Below are 24,023 nucleotides of genomic sequence, written 5' to 3' on the forward strand. Positions count from 1 at the left end.
ATCTCTGACTCATTGTTAATCACTGATGGTTTATCCCCCTCATTGAGTTCTTCTTTGACTGGAACACATTTTTGCTGATTGTTATAAATTATGTCTGCCACTGCTCATCCATTGACTTTCCCCCTTTTTTTCTAGTTTGCCAGCCCGCTTTTAGATTACTTTTTCTCCAAATGTCTGTAATTGCATTTACTTAAGTTGAGAATACTTTGACACTCAGGTTGCTCTCCCTCAAACTGAATGTGAAATTCTACCTTTTTTGCGCTCTCTGGTCCCAAGAGGATCTTCTTAATCCCACCTGATTACACATTACTAGATGTCAAACAGCCTCTTTCCAGTAATTCTGCAACATAACTTTAGAAACAAGTCTTGATTAACTCTGCAAATCTAACATACATGATAGCCTTGCCCAGCTGATTTGCCCGGTCAATATGCAGATTAAAATCACCGTCACAATTGTAGCGCCCTCCTTTAATGCCTCTATTATTTATGCTTTGCTCTATAGTGAGCTCTTCGGGACTCCTACCTGTGACATATTTACCTTGCGAGTTCTTATTTCTGCCCAAACTCATTCCACATCATGATTTATCACATCTATCTCACTGATACCTTTTTTCATTTGTCAGGCTATTCCACCTCCTTTTTCTTTTTCCCCTATTCTTTGGAAGTGTCAAATATCCTTGAATGTTGAATTTCCAGACAATCATTAATTTCTATTCATGCCATCAATTCATCCATCTTGATACAGATGCTGCATGCATTCAGATAAAGGACCTGGAGCTTTGATTTTTTTAACTGTTATTTCTTTTGTTCTAATTTCTACTGCACCCTGTATATTTTCTAACCTTTATTGTCATTTTTTTATTATTATTCCCCTGTTCAAAACCCTACGGTCTAGGCCCAAAACCTTCCTGCTCCAATGATGCTGCTTGGCCAGCTGTGTTCATCCAGCTCTACACCTTGTTACCTCTGGTCTTGTTTCTTAAACTGCCCTTCAATTGAACTACCCCTCCTAAATGCGATTTATCAGTAAACTGATCCTCGCATTGTTCAAATGCAACCGTCCCAATTGCGCACTCTTTCTCCATTACAATGGTGCAATGTATCACATGAATTGGAGCTCATTTTTCTCTCACCAGTGTTTGAGCCACGTACTAACCTGTCTAATCTTATTTACCCAGTACGTGTTTGCACATCACTTGGGTAGCAATCCAGATATTATTACATTTGTGGGTCTCCTTTTACTTTCTCCCCAAAGCTGCACATAATTCCTCAACAGAATCTGTTTCATGGTCCTACCTATGTCGTTTTTACTTCCATGGAACCACCAAAAGTTGGTCCTCTCCTCCCACTCCAAGTTCCTTTCCAGTCCAGAAGAGATGGCCTTAAGCTTGACACCAGGTGGGCAACAATGCGTTTGGGGCTTTCTTTGCTGCAGTGAGCAATATCTATTCCCCTATGTATACTATCCCCAATTACTGCTACATTTTTCTCACCTCATTTGAATGGCACTTTGTACCATAATGCTGTAGTCACTAATCTCTCCTTCTCTGCCTGTGTGGTGCATGACTGCTTCCTGAAACATTGTGGCTCAAAGATTGGTGTGAGAAATCGGTTCCAATTCATGGGGCACTGGTACCAGTACTGAGGAAAGAGAGCTCTTGCGTTGCAACAGGCTTCATTTGAACCATGCTGGATTTAGGCTCCTGGGAAAACACGTAACTAGAGTTGTGGGGCAGGCTTCAAAGGCCTGCTCTTGCTACTGAAGATCCTTGAGCAGCTAACACTTGCTGCAGACGTGGCCGCCATGGATTACATTGTGTCAACCTGTGGTCTCATGGTACAGCTGTGATATTTTGCCAACTTGGCCATCTCTCTTCTGTTAGTTAATTTGGGTGTTAAACATGTTAAAAGTGAATATCTTAACTGTATTCTTCAGGTCCTGGTTTAAACCATTCTGCCAATGAAAGATGTAGAAGGAATACCCGCCTTTTTTCCCTGTGGCACTGCACTTTCTTTTTGACAAAAGGAAACCTATTGATGGGGCTCCCTGACACTGATTTTTGTCTCCTGCTGCTGCTCTCTCCTGCAGGCAACTCTTCTCTTTATGAAGGTACAGTCCTGCATTCTGTCAGTGTTTTTCAAACTGCTGACTTCGCTTTCTTTCAAGCTCGTTATGAACCTTCCACGCTCGCATGTTCCTGCACTGTTTCAATAGCACAGAGTTCTCTTGCTTTGTGTTCTCCTCTCTTCTCTTTTTCTTGTCACACAGGAGGAGGCTGCCTGAGCATCCCTACTCTAAATGATGGCAGAATCCAGTTTGTGAATGTAAAAGACAAGGCTTGAAGCATTTACAACTGTTTAGCCAGAAGTGCCGAGTGAATACTGTGATCTATTCTTAAGTCTAGGTTTCCCACCATTACAAAAGCCGACCTTTTGCTGATTTAGTTCCCTTCGTGTGAAATTGGGGCAAAAAAATGCATCCAATGTGCTCCCAAAAGCCAAAGGCTCCATGCGTGTTCCGGCTGTAGTGCTGAAGTATTGTGCTTGAAACTTCGCCTTGCCTGGAACCAGTTAGTTCCACTACAGCTACAGCACTGACACCTAGCTGGCAGTGAGAAGTTAAATAAAAACAAACCATTGCACACGTTCCAGACTAGTAACATCTTGGAAGAGAAACATACTGAACGTTTCAGATGTAACTGGTTTGAAATAGAAGCAAAGAAAACGAGAAAGGATGGAATTGAACCAAGGAAAGGTCTATGATTCGGTGGAATACATTCTGCTTGCCTGGATGAATGCAACTCCGACAACATTCAAAAAGCTCAATACCAGTCTAAACAATTCAACTGTATCCACCAGCTTATTTGCTCGCTCCATGATTAGTGCAACATGACTATGTTTTTGTGCCATCCAAGGCAGCCTAGAAGGATGAGAGCATTAGCTTCATGAAAACACTGCCATCTACGTTACCTTCCAAGTCTCTCGCCATGCTAACTTGAAAGTATATTACTGTTCCTTCATTGTAAGTAGGTAAAAATTTTAAAATATCTTGCCTCATAAGTAGGTGCAAATACATTCCATCGATTGTGGCAGTTCAAGAAGGCAGGTCCTTGAGCACCACCTTGACAGCAATTAAGTACAGGCATTAAATGCTATCAGTGCTCATTACCAGCATCCCATGAATGAATAAAAGAATATTCTTTTAGACAGAACTTTTAAATTAATGCTCAATCGGATGCTGTTTGGTTTATACTTAGGAAAATTTCTGATTTAGGATTGAAATGTCAAAGTTTTGAGTTTAGATTTAACTGTCTCCAGCTAATTTACTTCAGTGGATCTGATTGAAATGTTTATAGCACGGGAGGGAACTATAGTTGAATTGATCTAATGACAAAGCAGGCACCAAATAATTTAAAATTAATGCTTGATAGGCTAGGATTGTGGGTTAGTTTCTATCTACATATTAGATCTTTCTAAATAAAGGATATAAATGTCAAATTGCAAGCTGATGAAAAAATGCATCAAAATTAATTAATTGCAATAGTTGTCAAATGAAAGTAGTAGTTAAATGTGTGCTGGGTTCCCAGCTAGCAAAACCAGTAGGGGATGGGGACAGATGATAGAAGCATCAAATCTGTCTTGGAGAAACCATAGCAACATGAAATAGAATTTGTTACAGGCCTAAAAGCCATTAAATATAGCACTCATGACTGTGTGTGCTACTTGTGAGGAGAAAACTAACGGGAGAATTTTCTATGAAGAAAAATAAACTCTGTGTTAAAAATGATTCATTCAGGTAAACTGGACTATCCTCAGATCTTGATATTCCTTGCATTGCTATATAAAAGCTGACTGTGTACTACTTTGTGTTTAAAATGCAAGTTTCACTACAGCTTGCATTCATTTTATAAATGCAGTTGCAGTTAACACTCAGACTTTCCTCTAAACTCAAGTAAGTCAATTAATTTTTTGATCATGTGTAGGAGGTTGAGAGGCAACCTTAACGAAATTTATAAAATAATGAGGCGTATAGATACAGTTAATGGTAGTTGAAATGCCCCATCCTAGGGAAATGACAAGACTAGGGAACACATTTTTAATGTAGGAGGAAAGAGATTTTAAATAAGACATGAGGGGAACTTTTTTTAACAGTGTGGTTTGTGTGTGTCATGAACTTCCGGAGGAAGTGGATGATGTGGGTGCAATTACAACATTTTTTTTTAAAAAATGTGGATAAGTACACGAATAGCAAAGGTTTGAGGGGATACACGCCAAGAACAGGCAGGTGGCATTAGTTTAGTTCGAACTATGTTAGGCATGGACTAGTTGGACCAAAGGTTCTGATTCATTGATTGCTCCATGATTGCATCTGAGTGATTTCTGCAATATGATTGGAAATAGCCGTCACTCCAATCAGACAGTTATCTCCCAAGAGCGCAGCTTGGAGTTATGCTCCAGTGCAACAAGAGCAGTAAATCTCATTTATAAGAATTCATGTAATGTACATCATGAATTAAATCATAACTTTTGTTTAATTCACTCACAGGTTGAGGGTGTAGCTGATATTTATTGCCCATCCCAGAGGATAGTTAAAAGTTCACCTCATTGCTGTGGGTTTAGCATTCTCATGTATTCCAGATCAAGTAAGGATGGCAGTTTCCTTCCCTAAAGCTCCTTCCCTAAAGCTCCATCCCCGCCTCTTCGACCTGTTTGTTTCCTCTCCACCTATCCTCTCCTCTATCCCTCTTCTATCCGCCTCCCACTCTCTCCCTATTTATTTCAGAACCCCCTTCCCCTCCCCCTTTTCTGATGAAGGGTCTAGGCCCGAAACGTCAGCCTCTCTGCTCCTATGATGCTGCTTGGCCTGCTGTGTTCATCCAGCCCTGCACATTAGTGAACCAGATGGCTTTTTCTAACAATTGACAATGGATTCATTGGCATCATTAAACTCTGAATTCCAGATTTTTATTGAACTCAAATTTTACCACCTTCCATGGAAGCATTTGCTGTTCATGTATGTGAACTTAGAGTATGATGAGCTGCAGGTACTTGTCCTTCTTGGAGGTAGAGATTATGGATTTGAAAGGTGCAGTTGAGAGAGCCTGATAGTAGCTGTATGGCACCTTGTAGGTAATTTGCAGTGTTGTCGTTGTGCGCCAGCAGTAGAAGGAGTACATATTTAATGTGATGAGTGAGGTTTAGCTCAATTCAGTGCTTTGTCTTAGATGGTGTTGAGCTGCTTGAGTGTTGTTCGAGCTACCCTCATCTAGACAAGTGGAGAGTATTCCACTATGCTCTCTACTGCCTTGTGCCTTGCAGATGGTAGTCAAGCACTGGTAAGTCAGGAGGTGAAATCTCAGCCTCCTGTCTGCTTCCTGGCTGCAGATTTTCGGTTGGTTCATGAATTTTTGGACAATGGCGACTCCCAAGTTATTGACAGTGAGGGATTAAGCAATGGTAATACTGATAAATGTCAAGGATAGATGGTTAGATTCTTGTTGGAGATTGTCATTGGCTGGCACTTAAATGTTATTTGTCACTGTGTAACCCGTGCTTGAATGTTGTCCAGTACTTGCTGCATTTGAGCCTAGTCTGCTGCAATATCTTAGGAGGTGCAAATAAACAGAACATGTGAACATGCCAGTTCTAACTTTATCTTTGTCATTGAAACAGCTAAAGGTTGTTGGGCCTAGAACTAAATGTTGGAGCCCTGCTGTAATGATTATCCTCGCATGTCTGTGCTCCAGAAACCACAACTGCCTGTTTTTGTGCTAGGCATGAGACCATCCAACGGAGAGTTTTAAAATAAGAGCTGGAGAAACTTAACAGTTTTGGTAGCACCTGTGGTGGAAGAAACAAGAATTTAGTTTTAAGTCCAGTCTGACAAGTACCTGCAGCTGAAAGGTGGAGAAAATTGTGTTTTTTATGCTGTAGACAGAGTTGGAGGAGGAGGAGCAAGTAAACAGACTGAGTGCTCTGAGCCAAAGACAAAGAGTGGCTAATGGTGGTGAAGGGAAGATGGAGATGTAAAAATGGTCAAAGGTGTGAAAATGGAAAGTTCAGAGTTCTGTTTTGGTTCATTTGTTTCGCATTTTGGTCAGGCTCCTTTCTGGAATAAACAGTCAAATACTGCCTTGATGTCAAGAGTGGACTCCTTCACTTAAGAAATTCGACCTCTGTCCATATTTCAGTCAAAGCATTTACATGATGCCAGTTTGGGATTTGCTGTGTAAATTCTCGCCACAAATGGCAAAATATTTTCAATGGGTCATTGTGTAAGCACATTGTGGCACAGTACAAAAGCATAGAGGTCAGGAAGGACCCATATGCAATACATTTTTTGCAAAACCTTTGAATTTGTTTACAGTAGTGCAAGGACTTTAACTAATCTCCAACTGTGGGCTAGTGAAGGGGAAAAATAACTTGGTGTTTGTGTTCCTGATATTCCAGTAATTTGGGTGAATGCATTTTTGAGATTGTCACCTAATAATCAGGTCATATTTTGCTAAAGGTGTGCTAACTCAGAATGGTTTCCACAGGAAATGTTAGAAGGCACCGAGAGGTTGCACAGATTTCTAAGGATGAAGCAGTAGGGCAAAATTAGTTTTGTATTTCTAGGGCAAGGGGAGGTGATAGCCTTGTGGTATTATTGCTGGACTGTTAATCCAGAGACCCAGAAAACATTCTGGGGACCTGGGTTCAAATCCTGCCATGACGGATGATGGAATTTGACTTCAATAAATAGCTGGAATTAAGAATCTAATGATGACCGTGAATCCATTGTCGATTGTTGGAAAAACCCATCTGGTTCACTAATATCCACTGGGGAAGCAAACTGCCGTCCTTACTTGGTCTGGCCTACATGTGAGTGCAGACCCATAGCAATGTAGTTGACTCTTAACTGCCCTCTGGGCAATTAAGGATGTGTAATAAATGTTGCCTGATCAGTGACGCCCTCATCCTGTGAATGAAGAAAGGGATTTAGCACCAGTGTGAAGTCAATGGCTGGAGCATGCATTCAGATACTGAAGTTTGAGTCCTACCAAAAAAGAATCTGGAATTAGGAATCTAATGATGGTCATGAATCCATTGTCGATTGTCAGGGTTAAAAAACCATCTGATTCACTAATGTCCTTTAGGAAAGGAAACTGCCATCCTTACCTGGTCTGGCCTACATATGACACTAGACCCACAGCAATGTAGTTGACTCTTAACTGCCCTCTGGGCAATTAGGGATGGGCAATAAATGCTGCCTCGTCAGCGACGCCCTTGTCCCGTTAATGAATAAAGGGACCAAACTGGACTTAATACACTGATCAAATGTTTCGCTGGTACTCACTGATCCCTCCCAGAGTAAATGTGCAGGGAGTTCCTCCAATGCTGTTAGTATTATTGTAGATTCAGGAGAAGTATCAAATAAGTGATAACTAAGAAACTAAGCATCAAAATATATGATGTCAGTAGAATTTGAGTCTATCAAATCTGCACCACCATCCAATGAGGTTTTCTGTGTTCTGATGATCCTCAACTTCACTTAACTGCATTTTCCTTATAAACCTTAGATTTTTAATCAGTAAAGGAATTATCTCAACCTTGAATATACCTCATGATTCAGCCTCCATAACCCTCTTTGGTAAAGAATTCCACAAATTCACTCCCCTCTGAGAGAAGAAGTTCTTCCTCATCTCTGTCTCAAATGGATGACCCCTTATTCTGAAATTATGCCCTCTGGTCCTAGACTCTCAAGGGAAAACAACCTTTCCACATCTAACCTATCAAGTACTTAAAGTCCTTGTATATTTCAGTAAGCTCTCCTCTCATTCTTCTTTATTCCAATGAGTACCGGATCAGCTTACTGAACTTTTCCTCATACGACAGCCCCTCAATTACTGGGATCAGCATAGGGAATCTTCTGTGGACTGCCTGTAATGCCAGTATGTCTTTCCTTAGGTGCACAGAATTACCCTCCGCTTTCCAGCTGTGTTCTTGATTAGTGCCTTGTATAGTTTTAGCAAGAGATCCTATTTTTGGAGTCCATTCTTTTTGTAATAAAACCCAGTGTATTTGCCTGCCTTATCGCCAGCTGAACTTGCGTACTAGATTTTTGAGATTTATACACAAGGATTCCCAAATCCCTCTGTGCTGTAGCTTCCTGTAGTCTTTCTCCACTTAAATAATATTCAGCCTCTCTGTTCTCCTTGTTAAAGTGCATAACCTCATATTTTCCCACATTATATACTATCTACTGAATTTTTGTCTACTCGCTCAACCTGTCTATGTCCCTCTGCAGGCTATGTCATCTTCACAACTTGTCTTCCTTCCTATTTTTGTCATTTGCAAACTTCACTATACTGTGTTTACTTTCACTTTGTTAATATATTCTTTGTCAATAATTATGGCCCCAGCAGTGATCCCTGTTGCTCTCCAGAGGTATGGCTTTGGGCGAGTATAGGAGCAGTGACAGCCAATACTATTATGTGCAATGATTGGGCATAAATTTGTCCTCCTTGGTGTAGGTTTTGCACCAGTGATCAATCTGCCCCCTCTTCCTTGCTGTCCCATCTCTTTCAAAAAATGAGAGAAATAAACCAGTTAAATCATACTTGCTGCAGACTGCAGCACTGGTATTATTTATCTATAATTGTGAAAAATCATAGCAAGATGAACAGAATAGAGATGGTAAGTTGTACTCTGGCAGAATTATGCTATCTTGGAGAAGGAAATGTCACAAACTCCCTTGTGTATAATAAAAAAAAATCTAATTGGTGGTCAAGTTTATCTCCAGAATCTTGGCATACCACAAGTTTAATTTTTAATGCCTCCTCCCTCAAGCCTGTTGATGGAAGTGTCATTTTGTTTGGAAGCTGTCAATCTCGCCTTAAAAAATGCAAAACAACATGCTTTTACAAGTGTTGGTGTAGTCCTTTTGCTAATGTCCACCTTCTGTTTAAAGCAAACATGTCCAGTACAACCATAGCTAGATGTACTTTTAGATGTTTGAGCTTACTGATGTTTGCAGTAATTTGCATAGGTTTAGAAATAACGTCAGAATTAACTGCTGATCTATAGTTATTGCCTACTACAACAGTGAAATTTACTTCAGTTTTATCTGAACTTGCAAAAGCCAAGATTCTGTCAAATTTGATGTGGTATCTTTTGGTTGTTAAAGGTGCTTTGTTAACTAATGACAGTTTATCTTGTCAGATGTATTTTAGGAAACTACAATCTTCTGTCAACACAAGTTTTATGTAGAAATTTTAATGCTTGACCAGATCATTATAAAGTTGGGAAACAGATTCTTCAATCCAATTCATTCATACTGACTAGATATCCTAAACTGATCTAGTCCTATTTCGCCCATATCCCTCAACCCTTGCTATTCATGTGCCCATCCAGACACCTTTTAAATGTTGTAATTGTACCCACCTTCACCACTTTCTCTGGCAGCTCATTTCATAAATGTACCACCTGTGTGGAAAAAGTTGCTCCTCAGGTCCCCTTTAAATCTTTCCCCTCTCAACTTAAACCTATCCCCTCTAGCTTTGAACTTCCCTATTTGTGAAAAAGACCTTGGTTGTTCACCCTGTTCGTGCCCCTCATGATTTTATAAACCTCGATAATATCACCCCTCAGCTTCCGACACTGCAGGGACAAAAGCCCCAGCCAATTCAATCTTTCCCTTTAGCTTAAACCCCCAAATGCCGGCAACATCCTTAAATCTTTTTTGAACCCTTTCAGATTTAATAGCATCTTTCCTATAGCAAGGAAACCAGAATTGAGTACATTATTTTAAGCGGCCTCACCGATGTCCTGTACAATCGCAACATGACATCCCAAGTCCTATACCTGATGCTCTGACCAATGAAAGCAAGTGTACCAAACATTACCTTCACCACTCTGTCTCCCTGCAACTCCAGTTTAAAGGAACTGTGCCCCTGCACCCCAAGGTCCCATGGTTTGAAAACATTCCCCAGGTCCCTACCATTAACTGTACAAGGCCTGCTCTGATTTGCCTTTCCAAAATGCAACACCTCACATTTGTCTAAATTAAACTCCATCTGCCACTCCTTGGCCTGATGGCTCATCTGGTCAATATACCATTGCACTCTGAGATAGCCTTCACTGTCTACTACACCACCAGTTTTGGTGTCAGCTGCAAACTTACCAACTTTACCTCCTGTATTCACATCCAAATCATTTATATAAATGACAAAAAGCAGTGGACCCAGCACCAATCCTTGCAATGCACCACTAGTCACAGGCCTCCAGTCCAAAAAAACAACCCTTTACCACCACCCTCTGTCTCCTACCTACAAGCCAATTTAGTATCCAATCAGTTCCGAGGAAGGATCACCGGACCAGAAATGTTAACTGTTTTTTCCTTCACAGATGCTGCCAGACCTGCTGGACTTTTCCAGCAACTTTGTTTTAGTATCCAATAGACTAGCCTCCATGGATCCCAAGTGATCTCACTTTGTTAACCAGTCTACTATACGGAACCTTGTTGAATGCTTGCTGAAGTCCGCATGGACAATGTCTACCACTCTGCCTTCATCAGTATTCTTTGTCACTGCTTCAAAAAAATGTCAGTCAAGTTAGTGAGATGTGATTTCCCACGCACAGTGATGTTGACTGTCCATAATCAGTCCTTGCCTTTTCAAATTCATGTAAACCTCATCCCTCAGAATCCCCTCCAACAACTTAGCCACCACTAACATCAGGCTCAACAGTATATAGTTCCTTGGTTTTTCCTTATCACCTTTTTTAAGTAATGACACCACATTAGCTGCCCTTCAGTCTTCCGGCAATTCGCCCGTGGCTTTTGATGATACAAATATGTCTCAGCAAGGGCTCAGCGATCTCAGTTGAACCAAAGTGTTTCATTTGAAGTTGCTCACTTGGTTTTTTCCAATGCAGCTTCATATGGAATTTAAACTCATGGTTTTCAAGCCATTCCTGTACGAGAAATACCCTGGAAATGTTTGTACACTCCTCAGTTTTTTTCCTTTTCTCTTTTAGCTTTGCTGATGTTACGTAGGTTGAGCACCTTGATATGAACTATCACTTTTGGATTTGGCGGCTCATTTTACAGCCAGATGTCCTTCCTGCCACTGGTCCTCTGTATTTTCCTGAACTGGGGACTGGTACCACTAGGTGCTGGCCTGCCTACACCACCAGCTGGGTTCTTTTATTGCCATCAAGCATGAGAAAAAATGTTTTGCCATACTGTAGAATCCTGCAGTGTGCAAACAGGCCATTCAGCCTGGCAAGTCCACAGCGACCCTCCAAAGAGCATTCCACTTTCTTAGCCTTTCCCTGTAACCCTGCATATCCCATGGTTAATCCATCCAACGTGCGAATCCCCGCACACTGTGGGTAATTTAGCACAGCCAATCCACCTAACCTGCGCATCTTTGGACTGTGGGAGGAAACCGGAGCACCCGGAGGAAACCCATGCAGACATGGGGACAGTGTGCAAACTCTACACCGACAGTTGCCCAAGGCTGGAATTGAACCCAGGTCCCTGATTCTGTGAGGCAGCATTGCTAACGACTGAGCCACCATACAGAAACAAAGGTAACTTGGTGAGATACAGAAATCTGAGGATCTCTCAGATTCTCCAGAGTTTTTGGAACTCCACCCTCCCCACAACACCCCCGAAATAAAAACATGATTTGAAATTGTTTTGTAAGTCAGGGTGCTTAAGTGGAAAACTAACCCTGTGTCATTTTTATGTTTGAAAGTCCTTGTATCTTTTTTTTAAACTGCTTACCAGTGTGTTCATTGTGTGGGTCTAATCCAGTCATTTCTATAGATGGTGAAGAAATAAGTTAGCTAAAGCCCCTTCATTGTGCAACTCCAGCTAATGGAATGGAATCTACTTATTCTAAAACTTATTTGTTTTGTGATGAAACATTTTGTTTTATTACTGTAGCTAATTTGAAATTTTCAAGTCGTCTATTATACACTTATAGGAACGAGTGAATGGTATCTGGAGAAATGTGAAATAAAGCTCTTCTTCAAAAATGGGTCATTTAATACTCTCTCGATCAAATTATTTGCCAGTAGAAACAGTGAGGTGCTGAATATGTTTTGTTTTTGCACAGCTCCTTAGAAACACCATGAACCCAGTATACAGTTCACCTGCTTCGGGGGTTCCATATGCAAATCCGAAAGGAATTGGATACCCAGGCAAGTTGATAAATTAATGCTATGCCAGTTAACAAATGTAATTAACTATTGCTGGGGAATGCAGGAGTCTAATGATGAAAGGTTACATAAAGTATTGAATGCTTGTGACTTTAACTCCAAAAATACGTTGAACTCGTTTAGGGAGCTTGACTGAAGAATACCAAATTCTTGCATTCTGTTGGAAGATTGGGCCAGCGTGGTGACTATCATTTCTGGGACTGGGTTTGAAACAGGCTATTGGAGACGTTTTATTACTGTGACTTTATTGTAGTTCATTGTCCGCTGCCAATTTCAGTGATTTCCTCTAATCTCATTTACATTCATTCACTCTGTCATTAGAATTTGAAATGTGAAGAATTGTGCTTGAAAATGGACATGTTAGTCAATGATCATTGTCATGTTTATAAAAAGGAGTGCATAAGATGAATTTTTAAACCATTGTTTCTTCTGTCTTTAGATAATGATTCTGAAACTGTTTAAACATATCAAATGGTATAGTCTAGCTTTATATTGGATAATACTTCTTTTCTGTGTCGTTAGTTTCTGTGTACTGAGCTTGTGATTATTTGTCTCCTTGGCAATTCTTTAGGCTAATTTTAAATTCACATTTTTTTAAACTATGCAGGTTTTCCAGTGGGTTATGCAGCAGCTGCTCCTGCCTTTTCTCCTACAATGTATGCTGGTACAAACCCAGCCTTCCAGACAGGTATCACACTTGTTAATGATTCTATTCACATCAGCGGTCGCACATAGCAAAAATACCTTTTTAACCTTAAAGCACTGATTTTCAAGCCACAATTATTTTCTTAGCGTCTGTTTTTGGATTGAAGCTGAGCAATTTAAAATGTTGTGAATATGCAGATTTAATCTTAAAAGGTTAAAAGTAATAAGTAAATGGTTGGGTGTCTCTAAATCATTAAAGGCATTGTTTGTAAATTTATGTACCAATTTAGTTGAGCGATATCAGCTTAGTTTGTTCTGCTTTGACATGAAGGTTAGCTCCAAATCCAGAGGACCGTGACCTCGAGTGAAATCAAAAGCTTGCATCCCAAACGTCCGAAAATAAGAAATGCTTTGAAGCACACTAATTATGATGGAAAAAGCAAGAGCTATTTCATAAACATAATACTGATATTTGTAGGATATGTGATTGCCAGTAAATCAGACTTTTGATTAATAAGGTTGTGCTAATTATGTTAGCTAGATCATGGGGTGGGGGCTGGATGGAGGAGATCTCAGCTCTTAAAATAGATAAGTCGTTTCTATTCTACTTTGCTGAAATCTAATTGTTGATTACGTGCTGAAGTTGGAGCGTGAACTGATAGCCAACTGACCAGACCATAGGGCAACTAGTGAGCTTCATTCACACTCTCCAGAGTCTTCCTTTCTTAAGTTCTTGTGACTTTCAAAATAATTAGCACAGGGTCAGTAGTACTCCTAGTAAATCTACAGGGAATTTGAAGCAGGCAGAGAAGATTCTTTGAATGCAATTCAGTTTTCATTTCAGCAAGTAAAGAAATCAACCTGAAGCCCCTTTTAAGTTCAAATCTCATGTGTATTAGAGAATAAGGATTTGTTTTTCCAGTCTTACATTTGCAAAGCTGTCTATTCCAAGAGGAGATTGCAGTGTTCTGAAATTAAGAGGTGATCATAGTCATAATTCCTGTAAGTTAGATTTGTTTAACATTTTCTTAAAATTGCTAAACGTGCTGAGCAGTGGTCTAAAGTTAGGAATTGTAGATACTTGCAATCAGGGAGTTGTTAAGATAACTGAGGTATTGAGTGTGAAACATCTGTGGATTTTAGGAATTAAAATGTAAGTTTCATTAGACGTTGCATTTTTCTTCAGCCTGTTATTTATTTGAATAGATGAAGGCAGTTGCATATGGTTGCTTATCAGTTTGCTGATTTATGGTCTACAGCTGTGTGTTTTTGATTGGAAGAGGTCAATTGGAGAATCACTATCATGTTATTGTCCTCATAAAGTTGGGAATGATGGAGATATTATGGTTGAGTATGCAATATTGGTTGATATTGTGTGCAGAGGACTCCATGTTTCCAGAGGGATATAGATTAAGTGAGAGGGCGAAGGTCTGGCAGATGGAGTTCGATGTTGATAAATGTGAAGTCATCCATTTTGGTAGGAATAACAGTAAAAGGGACTATTACTTGGACAGTAAAAAAATTGCAGCATGCTGCTGTGCAGAGGGACCTGGGTGGCCTTGTGCATGAATCGCAGAAGGTTGGTTTGCAGGTACAATAGGTAATTAAGAAGGGAAATGGAATTTTGTCCTTCGTTGCTAGAGGGATTGTGTTTAAAAGCAGGGAGTTTATGTTGCAGCTGTTTAGGGTGCTGGTGAGGCCACAGCTGGAGTACTGTGTGCAGTTTTGGTCTCCTTGCTTGAGAAAGGATGTGCTGGCAGAGGAGATTCACTAGGTCGATTCCAGAGTTGAGACAGTTGGCTTATGACTAGAGGCTGAATAGACTGGGATTACATTCATTGGAATTTAGAAGAATAAGGGGGGATCTTAGAGAAATATATAAAATTACAAAGGCAGTAGATAGGATAGAAGCAGGAAGGTTGTTTCCACTGGCGGGTGAAACTAGAACAAGAAGGCATTGTCTGAAAATTAGGGAGAGCAGATTTAGGACTGAATTGTGGAGGAACTTCTTCACCCAAAGGGTTGTGAATCTCTAATTCCCTGCACAGTGAAGTAGTTGAGGCTTCCTCGTTGTTTATGAAGGTAAGATTTTTTGAATAATAAAGGAATTAAGAGTTTTATGGTGAGAGGGTGGGTAAGTGGGACTGAGGTCATGAAAAGATCAGCCATGTGATCTTATTGAATGGCGGAACAAGCTCAAAGGGCCAGATGGCCTACTCCTCCTGATTGTTATGTTCTTATGATATAACCAGAGTGAGAAAATAAATATTTAAGGGCTCAGCATCTTTAGAAGCCTGACCAACCTGCTAAGAGAAGCAAGGGAAGAAACAGCAGAAGCTCTGAGTATCATTTTGCAGTTCTCTCTGCGTATATCCGTAATACTGGAGGTCTGTTAACGTTGTGCCATTGCTTAAAAGGGGAGATGGAATGGATCAAATAGTTACAGACCAACCATCTTCACCTTGGTTGTGGCAAAATGTTTCAATAAAAGACTTCTGAGGACCCAAGTTGTCATTTAAATGACAATTAATCAATATTTGTGTGTTTGTCAAGAGAAGTTGTATTTTCCTAATTTGCGTAAATATTTTGAGCTACTAAAGAACATCAATGAGAGTTGCATGCTGGATGTATGGATACCTGGATTTTAGCAACAAATTTGACATCGCTGAGGTATATGATGTAAATGTAAGCAGCATGACTAATTTGTTTGCAGATAAAATGAAACTTGTTTGAGAGATTAATTGTGAGGTAGAAAGTTGTAAAATATAGGATGTTATCAATGGATGGATCCAGGTAGGCTAAAATTGTCAAATAGAATGCATTCTGGAAAGATGTGAGTTGAGGCAATTGGGAGATCAAACAAAACAAAGCAAAAGAACACAAAGGATAGGTTACTAAAGTGTAGAGGGTCATCGAAATGAGTGTCATTGAAAGTATGTGTCCACATTGCTGAAGATAACCATAAGTATAGTGCTGTCTCCCTTGTCTTGGTCTTGCAAAAACTGTGATTGCTTTAGACAGAGTACTGAGGAGATTTATGACAATGTTGCTTGAAACGGCGAATTCTAGCTGAGTTTGTTTTCTCTGGATCAGAGGAGGCAGAGATTAGACTTAATTTATACAAAATTAAGTGAACCTAGATTTACTCCAGGGCGCTTTTTTTTTGATCTTTGAAAATTGTTTTAGTTTTCAAGGACTCATTTTTGACTCTACATACGGAATTATTTACAAAGTGACTCAATCACATCACAAATGTAGCTTCTGTATTTCTCTTGACATATAAGGTGCTTGACCTTGCACAGAAGCAGATTTAGAAGAATTTATAAATATTTTCAATAGTTCTATTAACTCTCCCTTACACTTAAACCACCAGATACAAGGAAAGCATTAATTTCCTGTTATTTAATTTGGTTCAAGACAATAGGCATAAGTTAATAACACAAACTTTTTCAAAGTAACTGGTGCACACTTCCGCACCCAATAAGCCATCACTCTGAACATGTCATCTTCAGACTGTTAATTTCACAGTTAGTGAGTTTCCTTTGCATACACCAATCTGGAACATGTTAGTTAGGAAGCTACTACCTATTTTACTGCATCTCCAACCTCAACCTCTCAATTTAACAATTGATGCGCACTGTTCATTTTAACAGCATCCATTTACACTTTTCCCTTTATAGCAGCTCAAGAATCTCTGCAGTCCTAAACTCAAGTATTTGGTTTCATTCATAAGAAGTTAATTACCCCCATGGTTTCATGTTCTTCTGGCTCCCAGTTTACTGAACATATTTTTTTTTTGACAGGCTTACAATCCTTCTTTCCTTTGCAGCCACCATTTCTTTGCCCTCCTTACAGCCTGTTTATTCCCTAACAGCACCACTCATCTCCCACTCATCCTCTTGCACCACCTGTCTACCACAACCCCTTTTGCAGGATTGTTCTTCTGCCTCTTCACTCATCAGTCACCACTCACGCCCACTTGGACCTGGCAGATGCCCTGCTAGGTTAAGTGGCACAGCTGTTGGCAAAAGCTGACACGTCTGGCCCATTGACTCTCTCTCATGTATGGCTTCATTTACTAATTGCTTTCTGTTCCTCCAATCACAAGCTGTGTTTCTCCTATCTTTGTTGTGATTCGAATCTCCAGTGTACTTACCAGCAGCAAATGCATGACAGAACGAACCTGTAGTTGGAGGAGCAGGTCTGAACTGATTCTGTGCATTTCACTTTTGGGGATGAATTGTTCTGTGCAGCTTTCTCGACCATAAACTTTGCTTCTCAGAGTGACTTTGAACCTCTGGTTTGGTATTGTTCTAAAGTTTCTGTATTATGTTTTGTTTCAGGTTATACACCAGGCACACCTTATAAAGTATCATGTTCTCCAACCAGTGGAGCAGTGCCACCTTATTCCTCCTCTCCCAACCCATACCAGACAGCTGTATACCCGGTTCGAAGTGCCTATCCACAGCAGAATCCTTATGCGCAGGTCAGGGTTGGGTCATTTGCTGAAAAATCTATTAGATATGGCATGAGTTTGAAAGCCAACAGCTTGGGCTTTGTCATTTAATAAAGCTAGCTAAGATCTCTGTTAAAGAATGAACTAATTTTCTTGCTGTGAAACTCTTAAGGTTTCTGAAAAATGGCTTCGTGTAGGCTGATGCCAGTTATTGTATTACAAATATTCTTGACTTGTTCATAATGAAATATGAATGCTTGCCCACATAAACTCACCTGTACTCATTTACAACAAATTATTGGAGCTTCCTTAGATATGATCCTTTACCACTTTTTTGCATTTTGGTTTATGCCGTTTTGAAACATACTAGAAATCCTGAAAACTTCATTTCTAAATTGTGTTCCATTGCATTTCCCAAGTTTACATTAGGTGCTTCTGAAATATTGATCACTAAAATATGTCCTATTTCTGCATTATTAATGTCTGAAGGAATAAATCACACGCAGGCATATCACTGTATAAACGCAATGATATTCATGCATAATGAAGATTGTTTTGCGTTCCCAGCTTGTTCAAGGTTACGTGATTAACTACCATTTTATTTAAAAATTCTTCAAGGTAGACCCCAGAATGGCCCACATGGTTTTAATTATAGGGTGATGAGGAATACATCTAATTTCTAAAAAAAAAAATCTCTTTAGCTTGTTTTGAGGTGGCTGATTGTGTGCTGTTTGACATCATCCTTGCAGTTCGTGGTTGGATGGAGCATTGTGAGCAGTTTCACACCCTCAGTTCTCAGAACAGCCCTTGCTTATTGAAATTATTAATTCTGAAAATCAGCAATTTAGAAACATCCCTTTCTTAGTACGAAAGAAGCAGACGTATATTCCAACAAATGATTTAAGCTAAACTTCTGGACACTTCTTTGAAAAAATTAGTTGGGTTTTTTAGTTAGAGACAGAAAAGAAGACTGCAGATGCTGGAATCCAAGGTAGACAAAGAGGATGCTGGAAGAATACAGCAGGCCAGGCAGCATCTGGAGGGAAGTAGCAGTCCACGTTTCGGGCATTACCCTTCTTTAGGACTTGGATGAAAGGTAATGGAAGGGTAATACATGAAACGTGGACTGCTGCTTTCCCCCAGATGCTGCCTGGCCTGCTGTGATCTTCCAGCCGCCTCTTTGTGCATTGTATTTGGGTTTCTACCTAGTTAACATAATTTCAGCATTGAAAACTCAACTAATGATTTTCTTTTTACATGAACTTAGATGGAAGAAAAGGCATGCAGTTTCTGCAGCTCAATTTATTGAAGTTACTGAACAGGATCACAGTTGATAGTGTTGGCTGTAGCTGTTGTGTTTGGGAAATGGCAGTGTTTCTGCATTGATCCATAAATTCTGTGCTCTTCAATGGTGGGGTACAGCACAGTTGGGAAAAATATTTCTTGGTGTGGTTCAGTTAGCTGCCTCTACAGTGTTCTACTCATGCTTCATCAAAAAACATATCTTGGTCAGAAATTCATGCTGCTGGTCATGAATGTAAAAGGATGGTGAGCATTAAATGACAAAATAATCAAGTTAAGTAGCTCACAGTAAATTAGCCTACTAAAACCCCAGCACAGTTATCTACCTGAAGCAAAAGATTGTACTAATCCCTGCATCTGAAAAGCACCCAAAATTGCTGAACCTTAAAACCATGATGCAATTTTTAGATCCTGAAATCGAATTGCACAGTTTGTGTCGATCAAATTTGGAATATATAACTCAAACTGTGTACCTGCTGAATTTCCTATTGTAAATTATTCTATAAAAATGGGACATGTTGGGAAATTACTTCTCATTTTCTTCCCATTGCTGAAGAGGAGCTGAAATAATGTTTTGTGAATTAAGGCTCAAAGTATCCCACAGAATTAGTAAAATCTGAAGTGTTTGCCAAAATACAGAATAAGTAGGGGCAGTACTCACTGAATTAAGAAAACAAAACCTATCCAAATACAGTTCACTATATACTTCACAGTCTCTCAAATAATTCTCAAATCAAATGAAAGCAAGTCTACGAGGAGTTTAATTACAATATGGTTAATTACAACCACTTCTACTTGCAAAAGCATCTGTATCTTCCAAAACACAGAATTTACCTTCTCTGACTGCAGTAACTACAATGGTGTGTCATTGTTTAGCATGTGACTAGGGAGCAGGTTGTGGTTAAACTTTGTATTCCTGTGCTACACTGTCTGCAGCATAATATTTCAGGGCTATTTTTGTGGTAGCAAGACATTTGAAGGAGAATTACATAGTTTTGATGCAATTTAAAGTTTTTAATATATCATGACTTTCAGTAATTGCGCTAATTTATTTTTTTCTTCTTGCAATAGCAAGGCACTTACTACACACAGCCTCTATATGCTGCGCCGCCTCATGTAATTCATCACACCACAGTTGTTCAACCGAATGGGATGCCTGCTGCTGTGTACCCACAACCAATTCCATCACCCAGAGCAAATGGTGTTGCCATGGGAATGGTAGCTGGGACCACTATGGCAATGTCAGCAGGTGTGTAACAGCATAAACTAAATTCTTGTACATTTTCTTGCAATGTATATTTAAGATTTAGCAGGCAACTGTATATTAAATATAATGTGCTTCAAATAGAGCAACTTGAAAATGTGTATATTGAAAGATTATAGAAGACTCATGCATAAAAATGTTAAATATTTTAAGGTATCCAATTAGAGGATATATTTTTCAAGAACAAAAATCACTTTTGGCGTCAGTTATGGAATGTTTAATTCTTAGAACATTACGTTTCTAATTCAGTGTATTAACATTGCCAGCTCTGTTTTTACCCACTTCAAAAATTGGATTTTAATTACGAATTTACAGCTTTTTGCCCAAATCAATATCTACCCTTTCTCACAACTCCATAACTAAATCCCTCCAGTCATACCCCTTCTGCCACAGTAATGAAATGGCTGTTGTAAAAGGCACAAATGATAGCCTGTGTGACTATGATCTTAGCAAATATCCTTCCTCATTTGCCTCAGACTGGTTGAGACCAATAATATCTTTTTTCAGTGTTGCACCTTTCTTGTCCAGTTAGGTAGGATTACTTATGCCACATTTATTCTCCTCTACCTAGTTGTAATGAATGAATCATCTGCAGTAGCTTCTGCTATTGTTCATGAAGAGTTGATCACTGGAGTTCCTCAAAGATCTATGTTTGGCCTGTTCCTCATGTCTGTGTTGTCCATCTGCAATATCGTCCTCATAACCAACTTTTCTGATCTCACCATTGTCTCTTATCCATGACATTGTTTGGCTGACATCTAATACTGAATGAGCAGAAGATTCCTTCAGGTGAATCTTAGGAAAGCTGTAGCCATTGACTCAGGTCCCTTCTATGTACTCTGTTTGCTGGCCATCCACACCAGCGCTGTGCTTGGCAGCTGATTTGAGACTTACTACAATTCTGAACATTATGATTATCATATTTGACACAGGTGGGTTTCTGACTATATTCTGAGCCATCACCAAGACAGTCTACTTCCACCTTTGTAACAATGCTGATCTCACCGCTTTCACCTCATCTACTGAAGCTTTCATCCATTCTTTTGATAGATCTAGACTTGACAATTCTAATGCTCTGCTGGGCCACACTTCCACTTCATATTCATGTAGAATGCTGTGCCCCATTCTAACTTGTTCCAGCATATTCGGGCATCACCACTATATTTGTTGACCTGTATTGGCTGCTGGTCTGAGATGCCTCCGTTTCCAAACTCGCCCCAGTTTCCAAATTCCTTCAAGGCCTTTCCCCTCTACACCTCTCCAACTTCTTTGAGTCATACAGCTTTAAGGGCTTGTGTTGCTCCAGTTCTGGTATTTTAAATTATAGTGTTTGCTTTACTATTGATGGCTACGCTTCAAACTATCTTGATCATAAGTTTTAGTTTTCCATCCCTGAGCTCCACCACCTTTTACTTCTTTAAAATTAGGCTTAAAACTTTCATCTTTGACTTCCAGCTTTTGGTCTTCTAACCTGATGGCCCCTATTGTGGCTCAGTCTAAAATTTTGAACCCTCTTGTAAAGCACCTTGAGATATTTAACTATGTAGTACACTGTATATAATGAGTTGTTAATCTGTTGGTGTGATTGGAACCCCTGTAAAAAATGTATGAAGCTTCTGGCTGCTTTTAGGAGTGTTAATAATCTGGTTTGTCAGACTTCACGTGCATGTGTCAACTTGTTTCTGGAAGCTGAACCAACCCAAGCTGGTCAAACACAAGTTGAAAATGCTAAAAACTGTGTGGCTTGTTTTTGAGTGATGAATACAATTGGCCTCCATCAAATTAATTAATTTTCTTAAAGCAAAAACAGTGCTGGAGAAACACTGGGTCTGGCAACATCTGCAAAGAGAAAATAGTAAATATTTTGGATTGTTGAGCTTGACACATTAACTGTTTTCTTTTTACAGTTGCTGCCAGATCTGCTATGCTTCTCCAGCACACTGTTTTTGTTTCACATTTGCAGCATCCATAGTTCTGTGTTATTTTTCTTAATGACTTTGGCTTGAGCTCATCGTCATTTTGAAAAGGAGAATTGACTTGAACATAAGCCTAGTTTCTTTTCTACATTCAATTGTATGTCCATAAGATTTATTAAAGAGTTTGTGGCAGGAGAAAAATGTGTAGCAATTAGAATTCATATTGTCTGATCTCTAATTAAAAGTTTATCTGTCACTCCAGTTTTTTCTGAAGGTATAGTTTTTTTTGTAGCTCTTTTTTGAGCATGTCTCGTGCTTGAACAGAATTTGGCATTGAGATTACGTTTCATTTAAAAATAAATTATTTTCTTGCAGGCACTTTGTTGACGACTCATTCCCCAACACCAGTAGCTCCTCATCCCGTTTCCTTGCCTGCTTATAGGACTCCGGGAACGCCTACCTACAACTATGTACCCTCACAGTGGTGATCAACCAGTAAATGAAAATGCAAGTCTGCCTTCTTTCATTGTAGAGCAGTCCCTTTTAAAATTTGGGCAATAGTAGCGAACTTAAGAAATTAATATTTTTAGTTGTGATAACATGTCAGATTTCTGTTCAATTTTAGTTGAAATGCAAATTCAAGAGCAATTCAGTCAGCCAGATTTGTGTTGCGCTGCTAATTGTATCATGCCTGGAATATTACGTTGTCAGGATTGCTGTTAGCTTTGGACATTGAACTTCGCAAGAGTTTCAGTTCAATTAATACAACTGCTTTGGATAGACTTTAAGCTCACTTCATTAAAATGGGAATGAACGCTTCACAGCTATTCATGGGAATGGTAGCTCCATTTCTTCGGTGCACTAGTTGATGACTGTTGCACACGGAATCTCGACCAATTGTAGTCGTCAAGTAACACTTGCTGGAATAATGTACATCTCGGTTTACAGCATAGCTGTGATGTTTTTCCACAATATCAGGGCATGAGTGATTTACGTTGTTACTTGTGCCAGCTATGCGCACACTTCCTGTCCCTCTGCGTACCCGTGAACCTTGTGAAACCTTAGCATGAAATAAATCAGATATCCAGTTTGCTGGATAGCAGAGTTTTAATCGTGGCTGCCCCTTTAATTGAAGCAGAGGATGCTCTGACTTTGTAAATGCAGATTGATTGCTTTACCTTAAACATAGTTGGCTTTTTATCAAGCTTTACTAAGCTATCTGGTGAACACAGAAGACTTAGTTTCACAAATACTGACTGGAATGTGGTCTGTTAAATCCAATTTAATTTTCAATACCTATTGAACACTTCTGTCCATTCACCAATATCTGGTTCCTTAACATAGTTGATCACAAATGTAGAATATTAATATCAGGAGAAAAGATAGTAGAGAGAACATGCAGCTGTTCTGAAGTTGAGGGTAGCAATACCTGAGAAATGAGTTATGAAATAATTACTCCCTTCAGAGGTTGTTTTGAGACTGTAATATGTTTCTGTGCCAAAGGCAGAACATGTGTTTTGAAATGAATGTGTCACTAACATCTGAAAGCAACTACAAATGAGAAACCTTCAGTTACCTCCGGGCGCATGCAACTACGTTTGCTGTCCATATTACGCCTAGGAATTGATTGAAGCAGCCTTAAAAATCAACATAAATAACGTTAGATTTGTGGGAAATTTGTAAATCAAGGCTCAAGTCAAACGCATTTTACCAAAATAAAAATGAGCTGCTGCTCACATAATCAAAATCACAGCTGATGGGAAATGTCTTCTTAATTATGTCATTTCCAATCATTGCTATTTTCATTTTGACATATCCTAATACATTCTGGGCAAATTCTGACCGATGTTTGTCAGTAGAGTATCAGGGAGCTCCATTATCCTGTAGTAGCTAGGGCCAAATTTGCCATTTAGGCAAATTTTCTGCTTCTATCTTTATTTTAATAATGCTTGAATTTTGTTAGTTCACCAATAGATTTTGACATTCTTGGCAATGGAGCATTGGTTTTCTCAATAGCATATTCTGAACAGCTAGGAGTTACAGACAGCACGACTACTGGTGCAAGAACGCAGTTACAAGACAGGTTGACATTTCATTTTCCATTGTAACTGTGGACATAGGAACTGATGCTGGGAAAATTTGATAACAGTGGCATGTGTGTGACAGAAAGGAAGAATTTGAGAGACTGGAATCCTTGCGTATACATGTGCTCTTATTCAGGAATCTTCCC

The 24,023-nt window shown here is 39.4% G+C and overlaps 1 protein-coding gene across 1 annotated transcript in view; it reads left to right on the forward strand.

The window, feature by feature from the left end:
• fam168b (family with sequence similarity 168 member B) overlaps window positions 1–24,023 on the forward strand; it is a 46,955-nt gene that overhangs the window by 16,712 nt on the left and 6,220 nt on the right. Inside the window, exons 2-6 of the mRNA XM_048604411.1 lie at window positions 12,108–12,192; window positions 12,818–12,898; window positions 17,199–17,341; window positions 19,685–19,862; window positions 22,169–22,300. Of these exons, the coding sequence (XP_048460368.1) occupies window positions 12,123–12,192; window positions 12,818–12,898; window positions 17,199–17,341; window positions 19,685–19,862; window positions 22,169–22,281 (585 nt within the window). The 5' untranslated portion in view covers window positions 12,108–12,122 and the 3' untranslated portion in view covers window positions 22,282–22,300. The remainder of the gene's footprint in view (window positions 1–12,107; window positions 12,193–12,817; window positions 12,899–17,198; window positions 17,342–19,684; window positions 19,863–22,168; window positions 22,301–24,023) is intronic.

Source organism: Rhincodon typus, chromosome 13 (assembly GCF_021869965.1).
Source record: "Rhincodon typus isolate 14 chromosome 13, sRhiTyp1.1, whole genome shotgun sequence".
NCBI lineage: Eukaryota > Metazoa > Chordata > Chondrichthyes > Orectolobiformes > Rhincodontidae > Rhincodon > Rhincodon typus.